Source organism: Agelaius phoeniceus, chromosome 20 (assembly GCF_051311805.1).
Source record: "Agelaius phoeniceus isolate bAgePho1 chromosome 20, bAgePho1.hap1, whole genome shotgun sequence".
In the NCBI taxonomy this organism is placed as follows: Eukaryota; Metazoa; Chordata; class Aves; order Passeriformes; family Icteridae; genus Agelaius; species Agelaius phoeniceus.
The window spans coordinates 4,961,439-4,983,875 of record NC_135284.1 but is presented as its reverse complement, the minus strand read 5'-3'; the positions used below and the strand labels follow the sequence as shown (position 1 = coordinate 4,983,875).

Sequence of the window (22,437 nt, the reverse complement as noted above, 5' to 3'; positions counted from 1 at the left end):
AAGAGCAACAGGCATGGGCACATGTAGCCTAAAAACCAGAATTCTCTCCAGGATCACCCATGTCACGATTTTATTGAGCTGCCCAGACTCTCAGCAAGGCACCACATTAGCCCTGCACTCAACAGCCATTTGGCTTTTTGGACATTAGCATCAGCAATCCAAAATTTTTACTGGAGCTTGTAGCTCTCAAGCATCACATTGTTTTTCCTCAGTTTTGAGGTCTGCTCACACTCACCCATTTTAACCTGACAGATACTGACTCACCACATAAAGTGTTAGTGGAAAGCATTCCCTTCCTCCCTTTCCATTCACCATAAGGGTTACTGGCTTTCCTGCCCAGGGACTCATTACTCACACAGGGAAAGGTCTCCTGGACAGCACCAAGGTAACAGCAGACTGAGGGACATGTAAAATTACAGCTGCTTTTAACCTTGGTCCATGCACAGGAGTCCTTCAATGAGCCAAAAAACATCTTAACCCCCAAGCTTTCACATCAAAACTCAGAAGAACTTGCCCAGAGGGGGTCTCCTTTCAAAGGTCCTGTCAGTGCCATGAAGAGAGGCTGCTGCAGGAGGGCAAAGAGGGCACTGATCAACGACTGCAGCCCTGTCAAGCTGCCAAACTGAGTCGAGGGGTATCTGTCAACAAAGAAAGCAACAGCATTATTATGTATCACCTTGACTTCATATCAGCCAGGTCAGATTACATTCCCAGTCCAGTAACAACAAAGACCAACATGAGAGCACAGGCCCAAGACAGGCATAATGTGCAGAACTCCCTCCTGCACTGGGTAACTGCCCCTTTTTACAGGGTATTTACAAACACCCTGTGGTGTCACACTGCTCCTGAGAGCAGAATGGAACTGCTGCCAAGGCTGGAGCCTTCTTCTTCAGATTATCCTCATCCTGAGCTCTCAGACTTTAGCAATATCAGATCCAGCACTTGTTTTGTTTTGCAGCTCTACTGTGGGCAAGTGGAAGTGCTTATACAGCTCCTGTTTCTATTGCACAGGGAGCAGAGTGTGGATATTTACAAGTTAAAAGCAGGGCTTCTTCATCCAGATGACAACACCAGTGCCTGAGCAATCATTTTCATCTGGTCATAACAATTTGCTCCCTTTGGAGGTGAGTGAAACCTGCACAACAGGTTAGTGTTTTCCTTTTTAGAGGACAAGTCTGATCCTATGTCAAACTAAACAACACTGTTGACTGGCAAGTGCTGGTATCAGATAATAATAATGGAAAAATAAATTTCAGGAATCTTCTAATATCTTTCTCTTTCCATGACTGAGCAGTATTTAAAAAGAGTCAGGTTAAACTAAACTTGGAAAGAAAGAAGCAAATCAAAACCTTCAAATATTAAAAAAAGTCACATTCAAAGCAAAAATACCTCCACTCCAGGAAGTTCCAGAGTTGCAATGGTCAAATAGGATTAGCTTACCAGTAAGGTGATACTTACTGCAACATACATTTATTTACCTTGCCCAAGACAAAAATATTTTGCTTCTGGCTGCCAGGGAACCAAAAGTTTATACATTTCTGAAGCAAAGTCTTAGATGTGTTGTCTAGTCTGGATTCCCCAGACACTGGGATCTAAACCTTTGACAGAAATAGTCTGTGCAGTCTCCATCCATGGAGATATTCAAACAAAATCAGTTGCACTCTTGGACCACCTGCACTACCTGACCTTGGTCTTGAGGGGTCCCTTCCTACCCCAACAAATCTCTCAAAGATTCCCTGAAAGGGAACAGCTCCTCTTTGTTCCTCTGTCCTACCTCCCAGCACTGAGGGACAGATCTGTTTTCAAGGCCAAAAACATTGCTTAATGAGGAAGAGAGTATTTAGATTCAGCTATTGATAACTTGCTAAGTTGGAAACAGGATGGGTGATCTGTCCTGGGAAAGGGAGGAGGCATCACTAATGGTATCTTGAGCAATGTTTTACCAATGTCAACTTCAGAGGAGAGCAGCAGTGATGTTTTCAGTCCTGTTAATGTTTTACCTGGGCACATGCACACATCTGCTCATTGCAAGACAAAAAAAAACCTTGAGTTTTTACTATATAACCTGTGTGTCAATAGTTTAGTCTCACACATAACTGTTCCTGTCTCTGTTGCTAAACAAGGAAAGCCCTGGGATTTCAGTCCAGCAGTTGTCATGCCTAGAAGTGACTGAGGAAACAAGTTGCATCATTTTTCCCCTCTGACCATGAAGACCTCATTCCTGATCTCCATCTCCCCTGGACAGACCATCACCCCAAACCAGTTTATCTGGCCAGCCACATCTTATGGGAACCAGAGACTTACACAGCTGCATAGAGGCCTCCCACAGCTGAGTGGATGAATCCTCTCACAATTGTGTGCAAAATGAAGGACAGAATCTGAAAAAAGAAGCAGAAAAATGTCACATCCTAGACACCCACTCAGGTGTGCCAGAACCCAACACCATTCCTAAAAGCTGTTCTTTTCAGGTAGGATTGGGAAACCCAGACCCAAAACCTGAAATATCAGCATGAGGGAACAAATTTGTACCTGTCTCCAGGCTCTGCTTTTCCTTACTCTGCACACACACAAGACCTCTCTCATTTGTAGGTGGCACTGCTGCAAGGACGTGTCCCCAGCAACCCCTGGCCAGGATCACAATGCTTTTTCCATGGCCACCAATTTAGTTAATTTTCCACAGGTTATTGCAGACAACACGTAAGAATGAGCAAACTGCTCTTACTTGCTCATAGGCAAACTGATGTTTGCCTACATCATGAAGGTGTGTTTAAGTGTAGCATAAAATCACTAAACTCCTCTGCCAAAAATAGGTGGTGCCACAGAATAAATATTTTAACAGGTTTATAATCCCACAGGTACCACTGGGCACAGCATTTGACGCAGGAATAAGCTGCTGTACACATCACTCTGTTATGCTTCTTGCTGCAAGTTTTTACAACCTTCAGCAGCTTAAATCAAGCCCAGTTTAAATGTACAGGCACTGCTGAGAGGATCTTGGTGGGCAAGAATTTGTTGCCACACAGGGCAGCTGCAGAAACTTCAAAAAAGTTTAAAAGTGCAAATAAATTCTGAATCAAGTGACATTTTAACTACAGCTGCTTGTTCAGGTTTTCCCAAGAGATCTAAACTGCACAGTGTTATTTGTTTCTGCTCTGAAAGTGGGGCTTGCAAAGCAGGATGGAAGTTTCCCAGCAGTGCCAGTCCCAGCCCTCCTGCCAACACCTGCTGGTTCTCCTGGCACTGTGCTGTCATTCTGCCAGCACCCCACCCATTTCACCTACTCACCTGCAAGGGTAGATTAGGAATAAGACAGGTGATTCCAAATCCAACCAGCAGGAAGTTGGTGAATACAAAGGCATTGGTGGCGTTGGTGATTTTCTGGATCTGACGGTCACGCTTTTTCTTTTTCTTGTCACCTCTGGAAGGACAGCAAAACCTGGGTTACAAACACTCCCAGCAGCTGCTGGGACTCACAGCAAGATTCTCTACACATCACATCAACTATCTACACCAGTCTGGTTACAGAACTGCCTATGGAGGTGCTGGGAATTCCACCAGTGGATGCTGAGGAACATCTGGGTAATTATTTCAGTGCTGTTACTCTTACTCTTAGGCTAGGAGGGAAGTCTGAGCCTCTCCTGCTACAACTTAAATTTGCTCTTCTCGACTGATCTTAGTGGACATGGAAGATAGTCTGTTCCTTTCCTCTGCAATTATCAAGTCTTCCTTCAGGCTTTCTTTTCTATACTGCAGAGCCATTATTCTGTTCAGTCTTTGATCCCACAGCACACAAGGCAGAGCAGAGGGGGCCTGCCAGGTGGCTGCATGTCCCGTGTGGGGCACACTACGCACTGCTCAGCGTTGCTCTCCTCATTCTCTTCTGAGCCATCATCACACTCTTTCATTCTCCAGTCCATGATGTATCCGATCACAGGCGCTGTCAGCAGGCACAGCAGCTGCAGGACCCCAAAAATGGAAGTGTAGAAAGCCACTGCAGGGAAAAAAAAAATATTAAAAATAGTTTTTAGTCCAAGCGAGAGGAAAAAATATGAAAAAAAAACCCCTTGCCATTATCACTTCTCTTATCAGTCATTCATCAACCTTCCAGACATCAGAATAGACATGCTGGGCACACTTCTTTCAGCCATTCTGATCCTGCACTGGAATTCTCTGGGCAGCAGCAAATAGGGCTCCAAAAACGGGGACACAGCCCCCACTCAGTGCCAGTGAGGTTTATTCTGGGCAGGACCAGCAGGAAAAGTTTTTATAAGCTTTGTGTGCTGCACAGCCAGGCCTGCTTTAGTCATCTCCTCTCCTGCCTTGCTGGGAGCTGCAGCCACAGCTTCTCCAGCTGGGATGCTCCAGTGAGGACAATCAGGCTGGGAAGGTAAGGACTAACCCAGTTTGTGCTGAATGGACAAATTTGGAAGAAAGGGGACAGGAGATTAACATCTAAAAATAACAGCATTTGTGAGCAATTGTTAAGAAGTTTAAAGTGATGAAAATTTCGTGCTAACGATGAGAGAAGTATCTCTGTGGCTTGCTAAGGGAAAGCTGATGCCAGCAGACTCAGAAGAAATCGTCCCCTCCCGTTACTGAGCAGTTCCCCCACCCTGCAAGGCTTTTTTCCACTTCCTCTCGCAGCCCACGTGGTGGCTGAGGCACTACACAGAAGGGCTGGTGAGTCACGGTGTGCCACAGCTCCAAAATAAGGATGTAGCTCTGAAACTGCCCATCTCAGCACCCAGAGCACAAGTTACAGCCCTGTAAGCAAAGCAGCTGAAATTTTCATTTGTCCCTCCCGTTTTTAAGTCCAGCCAAAGCTGTACAGCCAGGATTTCCACCAAAATCCACTTGGTAATGCAGAGAAAGTTTCCAACAAGCCTCTCTCTCCTCAACAGTGGCAGCAAACCCCAGCAGGGCTGCTCTGCTGTGCCCAAGGATGGCACCTGGTGATCTTTTCCTGGCTCCAGCTGCTGGCAAAGGAGCTGAGAGGAACTTCCAAGCTCCAAACTCACATTCATGGCCCCGTTCCTCCCACAAAGACAAGCCCTGAAGTGACCCCACATCCCCTCTCATGATAGCAACTGCTGCAGCCAAGAGAAACAGGTGGCATCACTCTCTGTGAGCACTGCAGGAGCTGATTTACTGCTGGCTGGTTATTTTTTAATAGAGGGTAAGAAGCAAGCCATGCTGTCATGTTTTGCCTCTTTATGCTACCCTGAACACTTAATCTTAGGCTCTAAACAGCAAGGGCAGAGGGCAGCTTGAATTAGGGAGTGAAATTTATGGGGTCAGCAAGGGAAGGGGAGGAAACACAGTAGCTGCTACAAAACAAGGCCCCCTCAGCTTATCTGTCATCTTAAAAAACATTCTTTCCCAAGGAGAAAAAGCAAGAATACCCAGCAAAGGAAGCACACATGGGCACAAGCCTTTACATTTCCTGTTTTAAATGCTTTTCACTCAGAACTGCCCTGAGCAAGCACCTCACACTGTTGAGTTTTCCAGCCCAAGGTCTCTCAGTATCACCACATTTGAGAGCAAGGTGACAATTTATTAAAGATGCAGACAAATTTCAGGTTCTAGGCTTAACAGGTCTCCTCTCCCCTGCCTTCCTACAACACAATTGCACAGGCATTTACAGAATGAACCCTTAAGCTTCTTCCTCATCTTTTGGGGGGTTTCAGCAGATAAGCAGCCACAGGCTGACTGCTCTCTCCACCTTTTGGTTTCCTGACAGGTCTAATTCACCAAAACCTGCACAGAAAGAACTTTCAAGGACATTGTGCCTCACTGCAATTAAAGACTTCACTACTCCTCTGCATGATTTTCCCCACATCCTTCTCTCCTGTTGTAATCCCAGGAATATTTAACTTTTGACCACAACCCTTGCAGGGTTTGACTCAGCTCTCCTGTCCCCTCCCTCAGTGCTCCCAAGGGCAGCTGCAGGTGGAGGGAGCTCTCTGAGCAAACCCCACCCAAGAGAATAAATGCAGGAACCAGGAGGAATGTGAGGGAGCAGCATCCCATCCCCTCCTGACTGCATTTCTGGAGAGCTGCACGTGCCTTGGAGCTGCTCTTGCAGCAGAGCCTGACACTGCTGGGACCAGACAATGCCACTGTTTTGCTGATGCCATGGAAACACCAAGACAGAGACTGCACTGCAATGAGCCCAGGCTACATTCAGGGGGAGGAAGGGAAAAAATAGGAAGAAATCTTAAAGGTGGCACAGAAAAATTGCAGCACACTCAAGGGGCACAATCCCTGTTTTAGGAGGGAGTTTGATCTAAGCAGAATTGGCAGCTTATATAGTTAATGTTAATTCTGAAATTCCAAGGAGGGGAGGAGAAGGAAAGAAATTAAAATTAAATTAGTACAGCAAGCCAGGGTAAAAATAAATAATAATTTTTTTTTTAAAGCAGTGTCAGAGTTACAAGGTAAGCAGAAAAGGAAGCAGTGCTGGGAAAGGTAGGCAGTGTGAAGTTTGTCCTGTTTTGCTGTTTAATGTCTAAGCTGGCTCCTGAGCCAGGAGATAAAGAGCTGAATGCTGCAGGCTGTCAGAGGCTCAAGAAACAAAGCAATTCAGGGAATGCCAGGGCACTTGGAGTTTCCTGAGTTTCCTTCCCTCCCCCAGAGCTCACTCCTGTTTTCAGAGGAGTGCCTCTTGATTTATCAGCTTCATGCAATCCAGATTTAACAAGTTCAAACTGGATCTTACTACAAAGGACAAAAACAAAATTAAAAAAAAAGGCTAAGTCCTGTTTTGCAATCCAGGGTATTTTTGACAGTAAACTAATGTACTCTTTCCTGTTTGCTCCATGAGCTTCATCAGAACTATAAATGCAGGGAGTGCAGCACGGGGAGCAGCCCTGAGCCTCCCCAGCACCCACCAAGCTGCACAAAAAACCAGCTCTGACTTCACTTCTCCCCCCCTGGGTGCTGGGCTGAGGCTCTGAGTCCAAGCATTACTCATGAGAGTCAGCTGCTCTGCATTCTCTGCTTGCTTGGGATAACTTAAGCAAATACCTGATGAAATAGGTTTTCCAGTTAAAATAAAAATCAGCAGTCCACCCCCAGGGGTTACTTGCAAGAGCCTATGTGGGGAAATAACGTGGGGCAGTATCTGACAGACACAGGGTTAAAATTAGCCTGACATTCAAGCACCTACCTCACTGCCCCTCTGTGCTGGGCTGGTTCCAGCCCTTCCCTGGACCCTCCCAGCAGCTGTCAGGGCACTTGGACACCATGGATTGCCCTGCATGGAGTATCTGCTGAGTAATCAGCTGCTCTGCCTTCACTCACCAAGGCTGGGTCAGCTCCCAGCCCCAAGGATGCAGTAAAAGTCTTCAGAGGTTCCCCTACCTTGACTTTCATCTCCAGACAGAAACTCCAGGATGGTGTTCATGGCTCCCATGTAGAAGATGAGCCTCAGCTGAGTGACACACATGGTGATGAGGCTGAGCAGCAGGATGGGACTGAAGACACTCTTCATGAAGGAGGGAGCAGCTGCAGGAGGAATAACAGAGCCTCTGAAGAGGGCAGCACACCCTGGCAAACATTGACAGTTTTGCCTCTGGCCTAGCAGGGCCTCTCCTGGCCAGGAGTGCCAGTGGCAGCCCCAAGGAGTTCACCTGGTCCCTCACAAGCTCCCACCATCAGCAGCTGCAGCTGCTGGACTTTGGCTACCAGTGACTGGGCAAGGCAGCAGGAAAGGAGGCTGCCCTGATTTGGTGGATTAAGACAAACAGAAGCCTCAAACCATTTGCTTTCACCATCAAGGCCAGATTGGATGGGGCTTTGAGCAATGTGTTCTGGTGGAAGGGGTGGAATTAAATGATCTTTAAGGTCCCTTCCAGGTCAAACCATTCTATGATGCCCCAGGGTAAAGAAGGCTTGGTCATGGTGGCAACAATCCACCCAAGAGCCAGCAGTGACCAGCTGCCCTGTCCCCCTGCAGCCACAGCAGCTCCCATGTGCTGTCCCCACCACTGGCTGCACCATCTGTGATCAGGGAAGGACACAAGGACAGGATTCCTTACATAACTCCTGCTCCAGCCCTGGTGGCTGGCACGAGGCCCTGGCAACACCTGGATCACGTTTTGCTCCCTTCCAAACAAGTCTGGAGCAGAGCAGGGAGGCCAACAGGCCCGTGCCAGCACCCTGGGGCACCCCAGAACCACACCTGCACTGTCAGGCTGGCACTTCACTTCCAGGTCCACTGTAGACAGACAGAGCTTGTTGTTCTCCTGCAGAGCTGCTGGCTCCTTGGGGCCCTTCATGGAGCTCCCCACGCTGAGGCGGCGCCCCACGGTCGTCACTTGCTTGTAGAACTGCTTCCCAGTGATTTTGTGGTCAAATCCCAGCCAGCTGAACTTTATTTTCACCCTGTTGGGTTGCAAAGAGCGTGAGAGCTGCAACACAGGGTGAGGAGTCAGAGGCAGCAACGTTGCAGGAGTCAGAAAGGCTATTTGTGGATTTAAGGCACTGGTTTCCATTACAGACCCACAAATGGTTTTGATCCAGAGCACACTGAGATACTTTCCCTGGGCCAACTTGGCATAAATCAATATAAAAATACTTATGACCAGGAACAGATCATTTTCCCTTCGTAATTCCCACAGTTTGGAAAGTTCTGCTTTGCACAGGTAATCACATGCTAGTGGCAGGCAGAAATCCTCAGCCTAAGAGGTGGCAGCAATAAACAACATGCAAGGGCTTCCCTGTCTACTCCTCTATATTCTTTGTGCCAGCTTTTCCTAGAGGATTGGGAATGGGATTAGCCCTGGAGACTTACGAGTAGTCCATGTCTTCTGGTCCTGGGAAAGGCTCCAGGGGCCAGTTGAAGAAGCAGTTGAGGAAAACGAGTCCTGCACAGCTTGCCCAGACAAGCAGGATAAGGATGAAGGAGACCCCAAAGTCATAGATAACCTGGGAATCACAAGGGAATATGGGTTTGGCTACAGGAGCACAAAGATGCTTCAATATTCTTGGAATGAGGTCTGAGAGGAACAGGGAAAGAACATCATGATACACTTAAAATGGGTTAAACTCAAGTGGTAACAAAAACCAGTTTTGTGACAAGGACTTTCTTGGAAAACCAGCAGGAATCTCCCTGCACACCTGAGACTGCAGGGAAACAGCCCTGGTTCAGAACCAGGTGATCTATCCAGGCAGCCCAGGTGAACATCTCGTGTCCCTTCAGTGCCATCTGCCAGCCATGAATTGTGTTCAAAGCCAACCATTGGTGACCATCACACAGATAAAATACACATTTGTGTATTACAAATATATATAGACACACAACTTAGAGATTAACAAAGCAATCTTTTCTAAAACAAAAACTTTAGTTTTTCACTTCTACTTAGCACTTCTAAAGTTTTTTATCTGCTTCACTCTTGAGGCAGTCACTTGGGAAGTCTCTAATACAGACAGGAACTGAATCTTGCAAATGCACATCCCTAAAAAAGAGCTTTAGCAAATAGCCCCTCTTTCTTTCCACTTTATTGCTAAACAGGGCAAGACACCAGCACACCACCACCAGTGACAAGCCTTGATCCCACAGCCTCACCTTGATTCCTGGGAAAGTCACAGCAGAGGAAGCATAGGAGCCAATCATCAGAGCAATGAACGTGGAACGAAGGTCCCCAAACATGTTGGGCAGCTGGGGAGAGAGAGGAACATCAGCTGGAGCAGGAATGAGGCTCCCTCATGGAGATATTGGCATTTAGGATTAATTCTCCTGGATACCAGAATGTGAAGCAGCCAGTTTTACTTAGGCATGACTTAGCTCTTCAAGATATTACTCTGCAGGTTTCACTGGTGTCTCCAGAGACAGGGAATGTCTACAGCCCAAGATTTATGTGCTTACTGATGCTGCTTCTTTCCAGACTGACAGCATATTTTGCATCATTCACTTTTAGCACAGGAGCATTTGCTCCAGCTCTTGTGCTTTCTTTAAAAGTTCCTTACCCCAAACCTTTAGCCACCACTTTTCCTCTCCCACAAACATGTGCCCAAATTCTGTTTATCACCTTTTTAGCCAAGGATTGTTAGACACAGGCTGCAATCTTTAACACACCCTGCAACACCTTGAACTGCCAGCTTTGTTTATGCACCTTGGGTCAGCACCCAAATCCTTTGCAGCAGACCAGAAAGTTCCTGTTATAACAAGAAGGAACAGAGACAAGCACAAACAGTGCTGCTGTTTGCATTTCCATTTCTAGCCATCTCCAAGGCTCCTTCTGTGGCAGCAGACTCTCTCTGCTGATCATTTCTGCATCACTGGGATGGCTCAGATGCCTCAGCACACTATCCCAGAGCGAGGTGCAGGGAAGGAGTCACAAACACCAGATACCCAAGGATTTATCACTCAGCACAGCAACTGAGCTCTGCAGCAGGCAACACAACATTGCTACTCCTGCCATCCACCCCCTTCACTGCCTGGGCTCCCATCAGGTGTGCTGGCACTGCTGAGAGCAGACCAGGCTGGTTCTGCAAGGAGCTGTTGGGAAAGCAAAGCTCTCAGCAAGGACAGGCAGCAGCAGCTCACAGCAACCACTTCTGCCACCTGAACAGCAAAATCACTCCCAGGATGGCTCACCAGCCCTGCTTCCACTCAAGATCCAAAGGCAGAAACAGCAGGAGACCTTCCTACTCTGCTGGGAAAGGAAGAATCCCCTGCTTTCCTAAGCAACCAGAAGTGAACAAGTTTACATCACTCACTAATGCTGTCCTGGAAACTGGAAAGTAAAGGGAGAAACACTGAAGTTGTAAGGCTATGGAGAGCTGGGCTGGCACCTCCTGAAGCTGGTCAATGGGCAGAGAATCTGCTGCAGCCTGGCAGATTTCCCTCCCACCTCCTTTTTTTTGGGTCACTTACTCCCCAAATTCACTTGAGCATCACTACCACGTCAGCCTCAGAGGACCTCAAAGCAGGACACTGCAGATGCCTTCTAGGACTGAAAGCACGAGCAGCCCTTTTTCTGTGCAAAGAGGCTGCTGAACAAAAAGATCCAGACAACATCAACCTGAGCAAGCAAGTGCTGCCATCACACTCCCCTTGCAGAGCTGAAAAACAAACCCATCTTTCCCAGGAGCAGCATATAAGGCAAGCAAATCTGGCTTGTGTCAGGGCGTGTTTACAAGGCAGGAATATTCCTGAGCAGGAGCACTCCGGGACCCATCTGGCTGTTTATCATCCCTGTGCCTCACTGCAGAGCTTCCTATGCACTGCAGCCTGCAGGTCCTCACATAACCCCAGGCTGGGCAGCAGCAGTGATGTGCTGAGCCTGATGCTGCCCTGGAGGAGGAGGAGGAGGAGGAGGAGGCAGAAGAGCTGTGCTGCTCTGCAGAGCATCCCCACACCCATCGCCCCGCATGCGGGAGAGCTGCCAGCAGGCTGCTCCCGGGAGCTGCAGACAGGAAACAGCTCAAGGATCCAAAGGTCTGTTACCAGGCACTGGAAAATCTCCTCTTGGAAGCACTGCCCTCGATTTACACACTCCCAGCAAGCAGCATCTGCCGAGTGCAATAGCTGAGGGTTGTAAAAAGGGCTGCTCGCTGTCACCAGGATGGGCATTTGTTTCATCCCAAACACCCCAAACTTAAAATAACGTCCAGAAATGACAACAAAACTGCTGCTCCTGCTGGGGAGCTCAGGGCAGGGCAAGAGCTGCACAAACACAGCTGCTTCTTGGCAAGGGCTGGTTTTCCCCAGAGATCCAGAGTCCACAAAAAGCTTTTTTCATACAGCAGGAAAGGAACTTCCAGGTGGATCCTCCTGCTCTGAGGGCTACTGGAGACACAGAACAGGAAGCCACAAACAGGAGAACCTGAGGCTGCTTCTGCCTTGATTGGGACAGAAGTCCTAGAAAGGCTAAAGATTTCCTCAAATCCAATTTGGCACCCAGCAAGCAGCTAGATTAAAAAAATTGGACAGAAGAGATTTAATGTCTTATCCAGCCCAATCAAAGCAGAAACTGCCAACACTGAGCACTTGGAAGGGACAGAAATGTGGGACTACCTGGAGGGGCAGAGGGGGAAAAGTCTTGAAGAGTTCAAGAGCAGAAAACCTCTCAGACTGAGCCAGCACTGGCAGTGCCTGTGCAGGTCTCACCTAAAGACCAGCTACAAAAACAACATGCAATATTTACCAAGTCATTTTTCATGCTGTCTTTATACTAGCAAGCATTGGAAAAAATGAACCACAGAGAGGAGAAAAAAAAAAAAAAGGCAATAAAAAACACCAGCCATGGAGCAAGTGAGCTCTGTTTTTCTGCCACCAAAAAGGATCTAATCCTCATTCTGATCTCATCCCCGCAGGCCAGAAGTGACTCCTCCAGCAACTTCTGCCCATTCTGGTATGACAGCTCCAATTCTGCAAGACCTATGACGACAGAAACTCTTAAGCCTCTTGTTTAAAGGTCACTGACACTCAATGCAATATTAACTTTATGCCCTGTCACAAAGACACTCCGTGAATGTTGCCCAACGTAACTGTTTTTTACTGGAGTCCTTTACTGCAGGTCTGTAATCCTAAACTGATAAATCATTTCCTCTTGCAGATTTTTTTTTTTCCTCATCTGCCCTACAGTGAGTTTATAATAATTTATATTGTTTTCCAGCTTTTCCCTGGAGACATTCCACATACAGAAAACAGCACAGCATTGCTACCAAAGCCCGTTTCCCTCCTCTTGCAAGGATTGTTTGAAAGAACAGAAAAAAAAAAAAATCAAGGCATTGAGAACTAGACTACTGAAAAATGGTATTTTTGTTCAATTAAACTTTGTTTTCCCTATTGGGGGTGTGTTTGGAAGTTACACAGACACTAAAAATATGTTCTGCAGGAAAGCCTCAAACTGCCCCCTTTGCCCAAAGCATATGGAAACTCCTGTTCCCATTCTCCAACAAACAAAAGCTCACAGAGCCCTAAGTTTTCCTAATATTTCCAAGCAAAAAAGATTCCCTACACAGAAATGTCCCCCCCCCCCCCGATTAAAGGGGGCTGTTTGCAGCAGAAAATCAGAGCAAAGCAGCTGTAATTCTTTGAAAGGAAAACAGGACAGAGAACAATCTATAAAAGGCTCTTTGTGGTAATTTATCACACATGTTTATTTCTTTGCATGAAATAGCTTCGGAGCAGAAGCAGAGCCAGATTCCTGTGTTGCTGTCAGAGCCACCAGCACAGATCTGTTTCCATTTCCAATCTTCACTGACATTGGCCAAGACCAAGTCACGAGGCAGAAATCTCCCCTCTGCATTTTAACAACAGGCACAGGCTGACCTTGTTCCCAGAACTGGGAAGCCTTTGCTGGCTGCCCCCTCCTCCCCAAGCCACAGCCCAGGCACCCAGGAGCAGCAGCTTGTTTTGGCTCCACAGCTTGCCATGTGCTTTCATGATACCCTGGGGACTTGTTGCTGGAAAAGAGGCAAAACTCAAGAGGCAAAGCTTTGTGGAGCACTGTCCCAGGCTCTAATCCTCAGAGATCCTGTTTATCCCTGCCTGAGGGTCCCTGCCACCAGATCACACTGTGTCCCGGGAGGTGTCAACACCTGACACCCCACGGGCTGGGATTCAGGGACACCCTGCCAGGAAGCAGCAACCAGAACCTGCCTGGGGTGGCTGAGGACCATGGCACCAGTGGGTCTGACCCGTTTCCTGGAGCAGCTCAGGTCACCTGCAGCTGGCAGGAGCAGGGAGTCACCTTGCTGTGACTTGTGCACGCAGCCAGCGCCTGTGGCAGCCAGCCCCAGCTCCCCTGGCACCGGGAGGAGCAGGGCTCATCATCTCCTTGGTAATGAACGTCCTTACAAAGGTCTCTGGAGTGTCCCCTTTCAGCGTTCAGCCCGTCCCCTGCCGGGCACAGGGCGGAGCACGGCACAGCGTGTTCAGGGCACAGCCCATGAGCTCGTCCCTGTGTCCCTCCCTCGCCTGTCCCCAGGGGCCGCAGCTGGAAGGAATCCACAAGGCATCACCCTGTGACAGCAGAAGATGGTTCTTGACACAGCAAGTGCAGCTTGCAGGCAGAGTGGTAAAGCTGTGAGCTGCCAACATCCAGCTGGTTCTAACAGGCAGCAGCACAGCTCTGCTGTGGTGCAGGTAAAGGAGTGTTTCCCTCCCACTTGAGGCTATTTTTAATGACATTCACATGCCTCAGGTACCAAAATGCCTCTGAGCAGCTGCACAAGCAGCTACACCTGCCTGTGGATTGGAGAAGTCAGGCCTGAAGCCACCCCAGCTCTTTGCAGAACACGCTGAGGGGATGGGCTCCACCTGAGGCATCTGTGTGGCCTCACAGCATCCCTGACTCCTTCAGAGCTCCCCAAGGCTTGGATCTCCTCTTGGAGGAGCTGACCTTTTTCCTGCTGCTGCTCTTCCTTGGCACTGCAGAACTGGCTCACTAATGAGGGCACTAACAAGTGGCTTTGCTTACTTCTGCTGCTAAAAGCCACAGCACACTCAATCTATTCCTGCCCTATCCTGCCCTCACTCCTATCATCACCAGTGGGTCTAAAATAATCTGTGACCCCTTAATAATCACCTAGAGAGACAATAATCAATGCTGGCAGCAGCAGGATGGGAATCCTCTCCTCTCCCACAGCACTACTGATGTGCTCCTCTATTCCTTGCTTTTATTTGAAGCAGGATGACAATTGGCCCACAGTTCCTTGGGGTCACAGCCAAGGCTCCCAGTGAAGAGCACCACATATGAAGGAGAGAGGAACATCTGCACAGAGGTCTGAGAACTTTGAATACATGAAAGCAACAGGAGCAGCAAAACCACAGTACACAGAGTGCTCTCTAAAGCCAGCCTCTGCCAAATTTATGTCTCAGGACCTCAGCCAGTGTCTAAGCCCTGTTAAATTAGAGGTAACTTTAACAGGAAGTTTTACTTTAGCAGCAAGTTCAAGGTAGTGCAGTCGAAATCTGAGAGTTTTTAACTACAGCTCAGGGGAAAAAAAAAATTAAAAAAAAAAATCAGTGCTTCCCAGGCTTGTTTTCTGGGCGACTTTCCACCCAGCCCTGCTTGAGCCACACTAACAACAATCAGGGTAATGAGGCAGAAAATAAAGCAGTTATTTGGAGAATGATACTGCTTCTGCCTCCAGGCAGAAAGAACCCCAAAACATAGAGATCCAGCTGACAGTTGTTGACCCAAGCTTTCCATACAATCCTGAACATATCCAACTGGGCTGTGCACACCCAACAGCACAGCATTTCTAAGGAAGCCTGTGAGGGACTCCCACCCTTCTGAAAAGCAAAACCTTTTGTGGTCAAGAAGAACCATGGGGGCAAGATGCACACTGTGCTTGCAGAAAGCTGGTCATACCCAGCTGCAAGGGTTTGTGCCCTGCTGATTCTTCCTGCACTGTGTCAATGCTAAATCCAGTGCAAACACACCTCCAGCCTGTGCCAAGCAGCTGAGCACTGCATGTACAGGCACATTATGAGCCCTAGACAAAAACACTTCCTTTTTTCTCCCCACCTTCACCTGAGATACAAAGGGCAGGTGAAAAAAAAAAACAAAGACAAAAACAAAAAAAAAAAAAACGATTGGGGAAAACAAGCTTTAGAATAACAACCAAGGACTCGCTCCCAAGGGTGACTGACCCTTTGTACCAAACACAAACACGTGCTATTCAAGCCACAGGCAGAAGATCCACTCTGCTGCTGCCTGCCAGCCCAGCTCACAGCCACAGTGAGGGACAGAGCAGTCAGGTAGTAACTCTTCACTTACCGTGAGTGATGTGAAGGTCATGCACATCCCACCAAAGCCATTCAGAGCCAGGGCAATGAATATCAGCACAGACAGAGCTGCAACAATAAAAAACCTGCCCTCAGCTCCCACTGGGGTGCAGAGGGAAAGGAGACAGAGCCCTAAAGGCTTTGGTCCTGACATGTGGGAACCTCTGTGGATCCACACCCTCAGGACATGTCACCAGCCATCTCCCCAGCCACACAGACCAGCAGGGACAGGGCTCTCCTCCAAGGCAGCTCAGAGGGGATGGAAGGGTTCCTTCTCTCTAAAGCACAGACTTGCTGATGCAGCTTGTCTGGTGGGTCTCAAAAGGAAGATTGGCTTGAACAAACAATCCAAAGGGTCATTCACTATCTGCTCTTGAGCAGCCAGCTCCATCTACCTCTGCTAAAAAAGCCAATTACACTTTGGGTGCTATTACCTATTTCCCAACCCTGAAAAAGCCAGGAACTGAGTTGGAATTGCTCCTTTACAGGAGCTGGCCCTGCCCAAACACAAAATCAAGAGACCTGGGTATCTCAGACGTTTGGCCCTTGCTGCACTCTCCACTTGTTGTGAAACACCAGCCCTCCCCAGAGCCACTTAGCTCCTTCAGCCTGGCTGATTGCTTGGCTTGTGACCCCAGTACAGCACTGGGGGGGTGACAGTTTGAACTTTGCTTCCCCAAAAACCCCAAACCAGAGCCCTGCAACGCTCCCAGCTCAGCAGAAAGATGCCAACTTACAGTCGGGGTTACTGGCACCGTACGCAATCAGCACACAGGACACGGCAAAGCAGGCACTGCAAGGGAACCAGAGCCATCAGTTTCTCACAAACAGCCCTACCCACAGTCAATTACAGCTGCTTCCACCTCCTCAGCATCTTGCAGGGCACTTTCTGTAAGAGGGAAGCTGGCAATTTGGAAAGAAAAATCCAGGGAAATACCCACATCTTACTGGCAAACAAGTATTACAGGCAAGCCTTGCACAAGGGCTGGGGCAGGAACGTTTCCTCCCAGCACTGACACAGCTCTGGCTGGACCCAAATTCCCACTGGTTTTCCAGCACAGTTTTTCCAGCCCTCACCTCAGGGTGACCAAAGGCAGCAGCAGCAGCAGCTTTTGTCCTGAGCCCCAGCACTCAACTCCTCTCTGGCAGGGTCTGACTCAGAGACTTGCCCTGTTTTTCCCACTCTGCCCACAGGCCAGTTTGGTTTCTAACCAAGTTCACCACATTAAAATTGTGAAGTTAAAACAGTGCTGGGGTCCAGTGATCCCAGAAGTCACTAATCCCTCTGTGCCATGACAGAAGCAGTTGACAACCTTGCTGTTTGAGGCAGAAAGCAACACACCACATGGAAGAGAAGGGCCCTGGGAAAGGCAACAGGACATGTTTATCCCTGAGTTAACTCCCCAGCCTGCAAACAATGATGTAACATCTTGGTTTTGTGCCTCTCAGGACATAGCTCCCAGCCCAAGGAGAAAGCTACCCTCCCTGACTCACAAATGACTCTGCTCTTCCTCCAGGCTCCATCTGGACAGGGATCACAGAGCAGCACTGCAGAGCTGAAGTGTGGACACCGAGTCCCAGGCCCTTCCCTTATGGAGCAATCCACTGTGCTGGCTGAAATCACCCCAGAGCTGCTCTGCTGTCCTGTGCACATCCCAGCCCCATCCCTCAGACACTTCCCAAGGCTGCAGGGAGCCCACAGCACCCAGCCAGGGTGGGAGCTGAGCCCTCAGCCCCCCCAGGCCCTGCACACCCACCTGCCCAGCAGCCGCAGCTTGCGGGGGCCGTACTTGTCCATGACAATTCCCAGGGGCAGGGTGATGGCACTGAGCAGGAAGGAGCCAATGGTGAAGGCCAAGTTCAGCATTTCATCCTGGGCGTTGCAGGAAGGCCATTTGTGCTCTGAAGCTGTGCTGTTGTCGAGCTCAGAGATGTTGGTGGTGGTCTCTACACGGGGTGAGAGAGGACAGTGTGTTAGGATGAGATTTAAAACGCTGCAGGGAGGAGGAAAGGGAAAAGCCCTGCTGGGTATATGCCCTCCACAGTGCAGTTTTTATTCTAATCAGTGAGAAATGGAGAAGCAGAGCAGCAGAAGGGTGAGGGAAACCTGATGAGCTCTGCTTTGAACAGGAAAAAGCAGCCATGAGACAGATATCCCATGTAGCAGCAGGGTAAAAACCCAGGGATGGAGATTCATTAATTTATTAAAACAACTATACAGCAATGGCCTGGCAATTACAGGACACTAAACCCTGCTAAACCCAAAGGGATACAAAAATAAGGTCCTCCTAATCTACAGCTGTCATGTTCTCAGAGATCTTTTCCCTAACAAAACTAACGACAGCTACAGCCAAATCAGTTATTTTGGTTCCAGACACCAGGCTGACAAGGCCTGGCACTGAGCAGCAGCCTGCTCAAATGAAAAGCTTCCTACCCTCACTGCAGGCATCAGGATGAAGAATGGCTTTGCAGCAGCCACCCTGCTTTGACTGTCCTGGCTCTGAAAAATCCTTCCTGGATTTAACTACCCTGTTCCCAGGGGGGCTGGCAGCTCACCTGCCTTCTCTGGTTTTTTTAGAGCATCGATGCATCTTTAAGTCCTACCCTGTAATTAGCATTTTCTATTCTTTCAAAATGGGTTTAGGTCACACAGATCAATTATATCCCCAGCTTTCTGTTCTTCTGTTCTTGCCCTTACATGAGGAACTCTGCATGCAAACTCCCACGCTGAACAGAGCCCACGTTGTGTAACCAAGACAGAAACAGGACAGTTCAAAAAAAAAAACAAGAAAGGAAAGAAGTTCCCTTTTACTGCCTCATGTCAGCTCTTCTCCTGTTACATGCCTATCCCAAGGCTGCTTACAACTCCTCGAGTGAGCTGTGTGCCTTCAGACTGCCATTAACTCACAGCTCCAGTGCTCTCCAGCTCTCCTCCTCCCAACACTTATCTGGAACCTTTGCTGCTATGACAAAGCACTTGCTCTCATGCTGCTGCTGCAAGCCAGTGATATAAAACACTCTCCTTCTTATTTAATAATTGATCTGACAAAGTTCAGTAGCAAAGGAGGAACAGAGGGAAGTCACCGACAGAACCACCAGCAGGAAGTGAGGCTGGAGATTCCCAGCGAGCCCAGGTTGGTTTAGTTAATTAGCAGGAATCCCTCATGTGCCAGTGGCTTCCCATTCCCTGCTTGCTGTGGCTGGTGGGGGAGATCCCCATGGCTGCTCTGTGTTAGCTCTGGAGGTGGCACAGCCCCACCTTGCCCCTCCCTCCCTTCTACTCAAACCCCAGCTCCTCCACAGTTACTGGTTTCACCCTGGCTCTCCCAGCTGCCCTAAACCACCCTCCCAGCTTTGTGTCCACTGCAAACAAACCTTGCTCCACCTTCCTGCCTTCAGGTATCAGCAGGAATTCAGGCACTGATATGTGAGGACTTGGAGCTGCCTCTGTCCCCTCCCAGCACTCCAGGGAAGGCTGGGGCATTTCTCCCCATTTACATTGCTCCCATCAGCATCTTTGCTAAGATTGCTTCAAACTGCCTGTGTTCCTTTCCACTGCCATGTGCTCCTGACTGATAACTTAATCTGCTCCTTCTCTTGTGCTGTTAGTCATGGATAGCCAGAGTAAGCAACAAATATCCCCAAAATGTCACATGTGCCACCAGCAGCATCTCCTCTGCACGGAGGGCAGTGCACTGAGGCACTGACCCGAGTCACATCCTTAGAAATCAGTCCTGGACAGACTTTGGGAGCCTGTCTGCAGTTTTCACCCACAGCATCAAGGCTTTTGGGCTCTCCACAAAGATAAATTCATAGGAAACAGATGTGGGTGAGAGGTGAAACTCGGGAAAACAAGGAGGAGGGGGGGAATTGACAAAGTAGTAGCAGTTTCCCTGTGTCAGCACTCTCCAGAGATAGCTCAGCTGATGAGTGGAAGGAGGGTGGAGGGACATGAACAGTGCAGTGACCTTATAACTTCTGCACGTGTTAAAGCCTCAGTAACCCTCCCCACACAGAGATCTCCAAGCAGGAATACTCAGCCTTTAAAGCTGGAGAACACAAATTCCTGTTCATGTTTGGATGTGGTCACTGCTGTGTGTCCCCAAGGAGCTCACACAGCACACACCATGATGAGTGTGCATGAGGTGAGGACACAGCTCACAAACAGCAAAGGAATTTGCCCCTCTCTGCACACTGGAAAGCTGGGAATGGGACACCAAACTTCACTCCCTGCCTGTACCAAGCACCTTGTTTACAGCTGCTGGGTGCCAGCTCCAAGGAGGGGCCAGGCAACAGCACTATGTGGAAATACAAATTGTTTGTGAAAATAGAAGCAGCCCCTGAGCAACAAGAGAAGATCCACTGAGGCGTAATGGAAATGATTCCAGCAGCCCTTGGCACCCTGACATCCCCTGATCCTTTGAGCCACCTCCATAAATAGAACATTTTGGAAGGGCTGCAGGTGTGTGCTGCAGGCACAAGGTCCAGCCAAGAGCAGGCTCATCCACAAGCAGGGATTTGGGTGCCAGCAGCTCGTTGGCACAGGACAGCGAGTGGCAGCACAGGACACGCAGCCAGGAGGGGCTTAATGGGCAGAGAACCTGCCTAACTACTCACCTACCCCATGCACCTGGCTACAGCAAACTGCAGCTTCCCCTCAATCACAGCTCAGGTCCCGGTCCAGATCGGTGCGTGCCACACTCCCAAATCTCCTGTGTGCCTGGCTCCATCTGGAAAACTGCTCTGGGCAAGGACTGGCTCTGTGCCCAAGGTGGTGCCCTCCCCAAATCCTCTTGCCAAGTCCGACTGCATGCAGCACTCGAGGTGTCACACCCGGGCGAGGCAGCAGCACGGGGGCTGTGCTCACTCACTGCTGCCTCACTGACAAGCCAGCAGAAGCTACAAGTCTTTACCAGCAATTACAAGAACATTGCTGCCTATTTTTACAGCACTCCCCACACAAGCAGCAGGATTTCTACTGCCCAATTAGTAGTTCAAGTTACTATTTAAAGAATGACAGCTTAGGTAAGGAGAAGGCTGCCTGGGTAATCATTTATGTCAAGATCATCGCTGGGATTTGTTCAGGCTGGAACATTCAAAGCCATCCTTTCTCCAAGCAGCAGGTCAATCATTAACTGCTCTTCACTGACCTCTTCAAATCCCAGGCACACACACACACCCCACATTACCAGAGGAACGAGTCTGGCTTTTCCAGCAGTGACTGCCATCTCAGATGGCAGAGAGCAGCTTTCCTTTCATCTTATTGCATGGAGCAGACTGAGTCAAACAGGCAAGACACCCCCAGCCACCCTGACAATAGCTCTGTCACAGCCTGCACACTCTCATCTTTCTCTTTTTTTTTCATAGAAGAAAAAAAATGGAGGGGGAAAAAAAAAACAGAAATCAAGGGCAAAGAACAGGGAGTATTGGTTTAAAAAAATAGCACACTGAAAGACATGTGCAAACAACTGATTCTGCAGTCTGCCCACATAAGAACATGTTTTCTCTTTTTAGGATGGTGTCATACTTCTGGGAACTGGGAGGAGATGTTCTTGCTTTGTACCACTGCAAAAGCAATTTATTCGGGTTTCCCTGCCCTTCCACTTGCACTTGCAGGACCCCCTCTCTGGGTGCCTGAAAGCTTCATGTGACCAAGGCACAGTCCCAGTTAACCTCCCCTTCTCTCCCCAGCTGTGGTTTCATTTTGCAGCTGCTCTCAGCCAGCACCTTCCCACGACAGCTGCTGATCAGCACAGTGTGTTTCCTGTACAAACTGACTATTTACCACCTTCATTCTTTTCCTGTTTACAGCCTCACACGTGCAGCCCTTCCACAAATCCTAGCTGTCATATCTGCCCAGATTGTGAGGGACCTTGAGACTGCAAGTTCCCCACCCAGAGCTCAGATAAATATGGGAAAAGAGCTGTAAGGCAGCACCTTCCCCCTTTGACCACGTCAGGGCTCGTTAACTCACTGTAAGTGAATTAGCTTATCATCCCTTTGGTACTCTGCAGCCCTGTCTTAGAGGAAAGCCCTCTGTGCCCCTTATCTCTGCTCTTTGTGAGCAGATTATCAAGTTCAGGACATTTCTCTTTCTTCAAGCATGTTTCAGACCTAAGCGTTCAGCTTCCCAATCCCAGAAACATCATAGCAAGGCAAGGCCCTGGACTGATCAAATTCCCTCAGAGCTGATAAGGCCCAGAACGGTGATAAAGACTGTGGAGTCAGCACTTGCACGAATAAAAGATGCTGCTTCAGTTGGTTAAAGGCCAAGTAGTAGTGTAGTAAAATTAAAATGGGAACAAAGTGCTACTAGCAGGCTCCTTGTCAGCGAATTTCAAGCATACCTCAGGAGGTGGCCCAGCGGGTACAACCCCCCACTCCAGCCCTGTTGCACAACTGCTCTAAAAATATTTTGTTATTTCGGATTTTTTCCCCCTCCCCAGGTGTCCATCTCCACCCCCATGTTACTGAGTTAAGAGTCCATTGGACCCCACATTTGTCCAATGGGTGAGTAAAATCCAGCACGAGGAGCCAAGGGCAAGCAAGGGATTCAACAGGGAGACAAGGAGTCCCTCATGAACTGCAGCACTTTCTGGGCAGCTGCTGTTACCTTCAGAGAAGAGCCTGCAGAAGGGACAAGGTCTAGTTTTGCCTTTCATTGGAAAGCATCACAAAGTACAAGAGCTTAT

General features: G+C 48.7%; 1 protein-coding gene across 1 annotated transcript in view; it reads right to left on the bottom strand.

Moving 5' to 3' along the window:
- The window catches only part of SLC43A2 (solute carrier family 43 member 2), a 31,542-nt gene that overhangs the window by 5,347 nt on the left and 3,758 nt on the right, over positions 1–22,437 (bottom strand). Inside the window, exons 3-13 of the mRNA XM_054647027.2 lie at positions 17,503–17,692; positions 16,483–16,538; positions 15,738–15,814; positions 9,569–9,661; positions 8,795–8,928; positions 8,183–8,385; positions 7,363–7,506; positions 3,853–3,991; positions 3,286–3,418; positions 2,305–2,378; positions 515–638 (exon numbers count right to left, since the gene is read on the bottom strand). Of these exons, the coding sequence (XP_054503002.1) occupies positions 515–638; positions 2,305–2,378; positions 3,286–3,418; positions 3,853–3,991; positions 7,363–7,506; positions 8,183–8,385; positions 8,795–8,928; positions 9,569–9,661; positions 15,738–15,814; positions 16,483–16,538; positions 17,503–17,692 (1,367 nt within the window). The remainder of the gene's footprint in view (positions 1–514; positions 639–2,304; positions 2,379–3,285; positions 3,419–3,852; positions 3,992–7,362; positions 7,507–8,182; positions 8,386–8,794; positions 8,929–9,568; positions 9,662–15,737; positions 15,815–16,482; positions 16,539–17,502; positions 17,693–22,437) is intronic.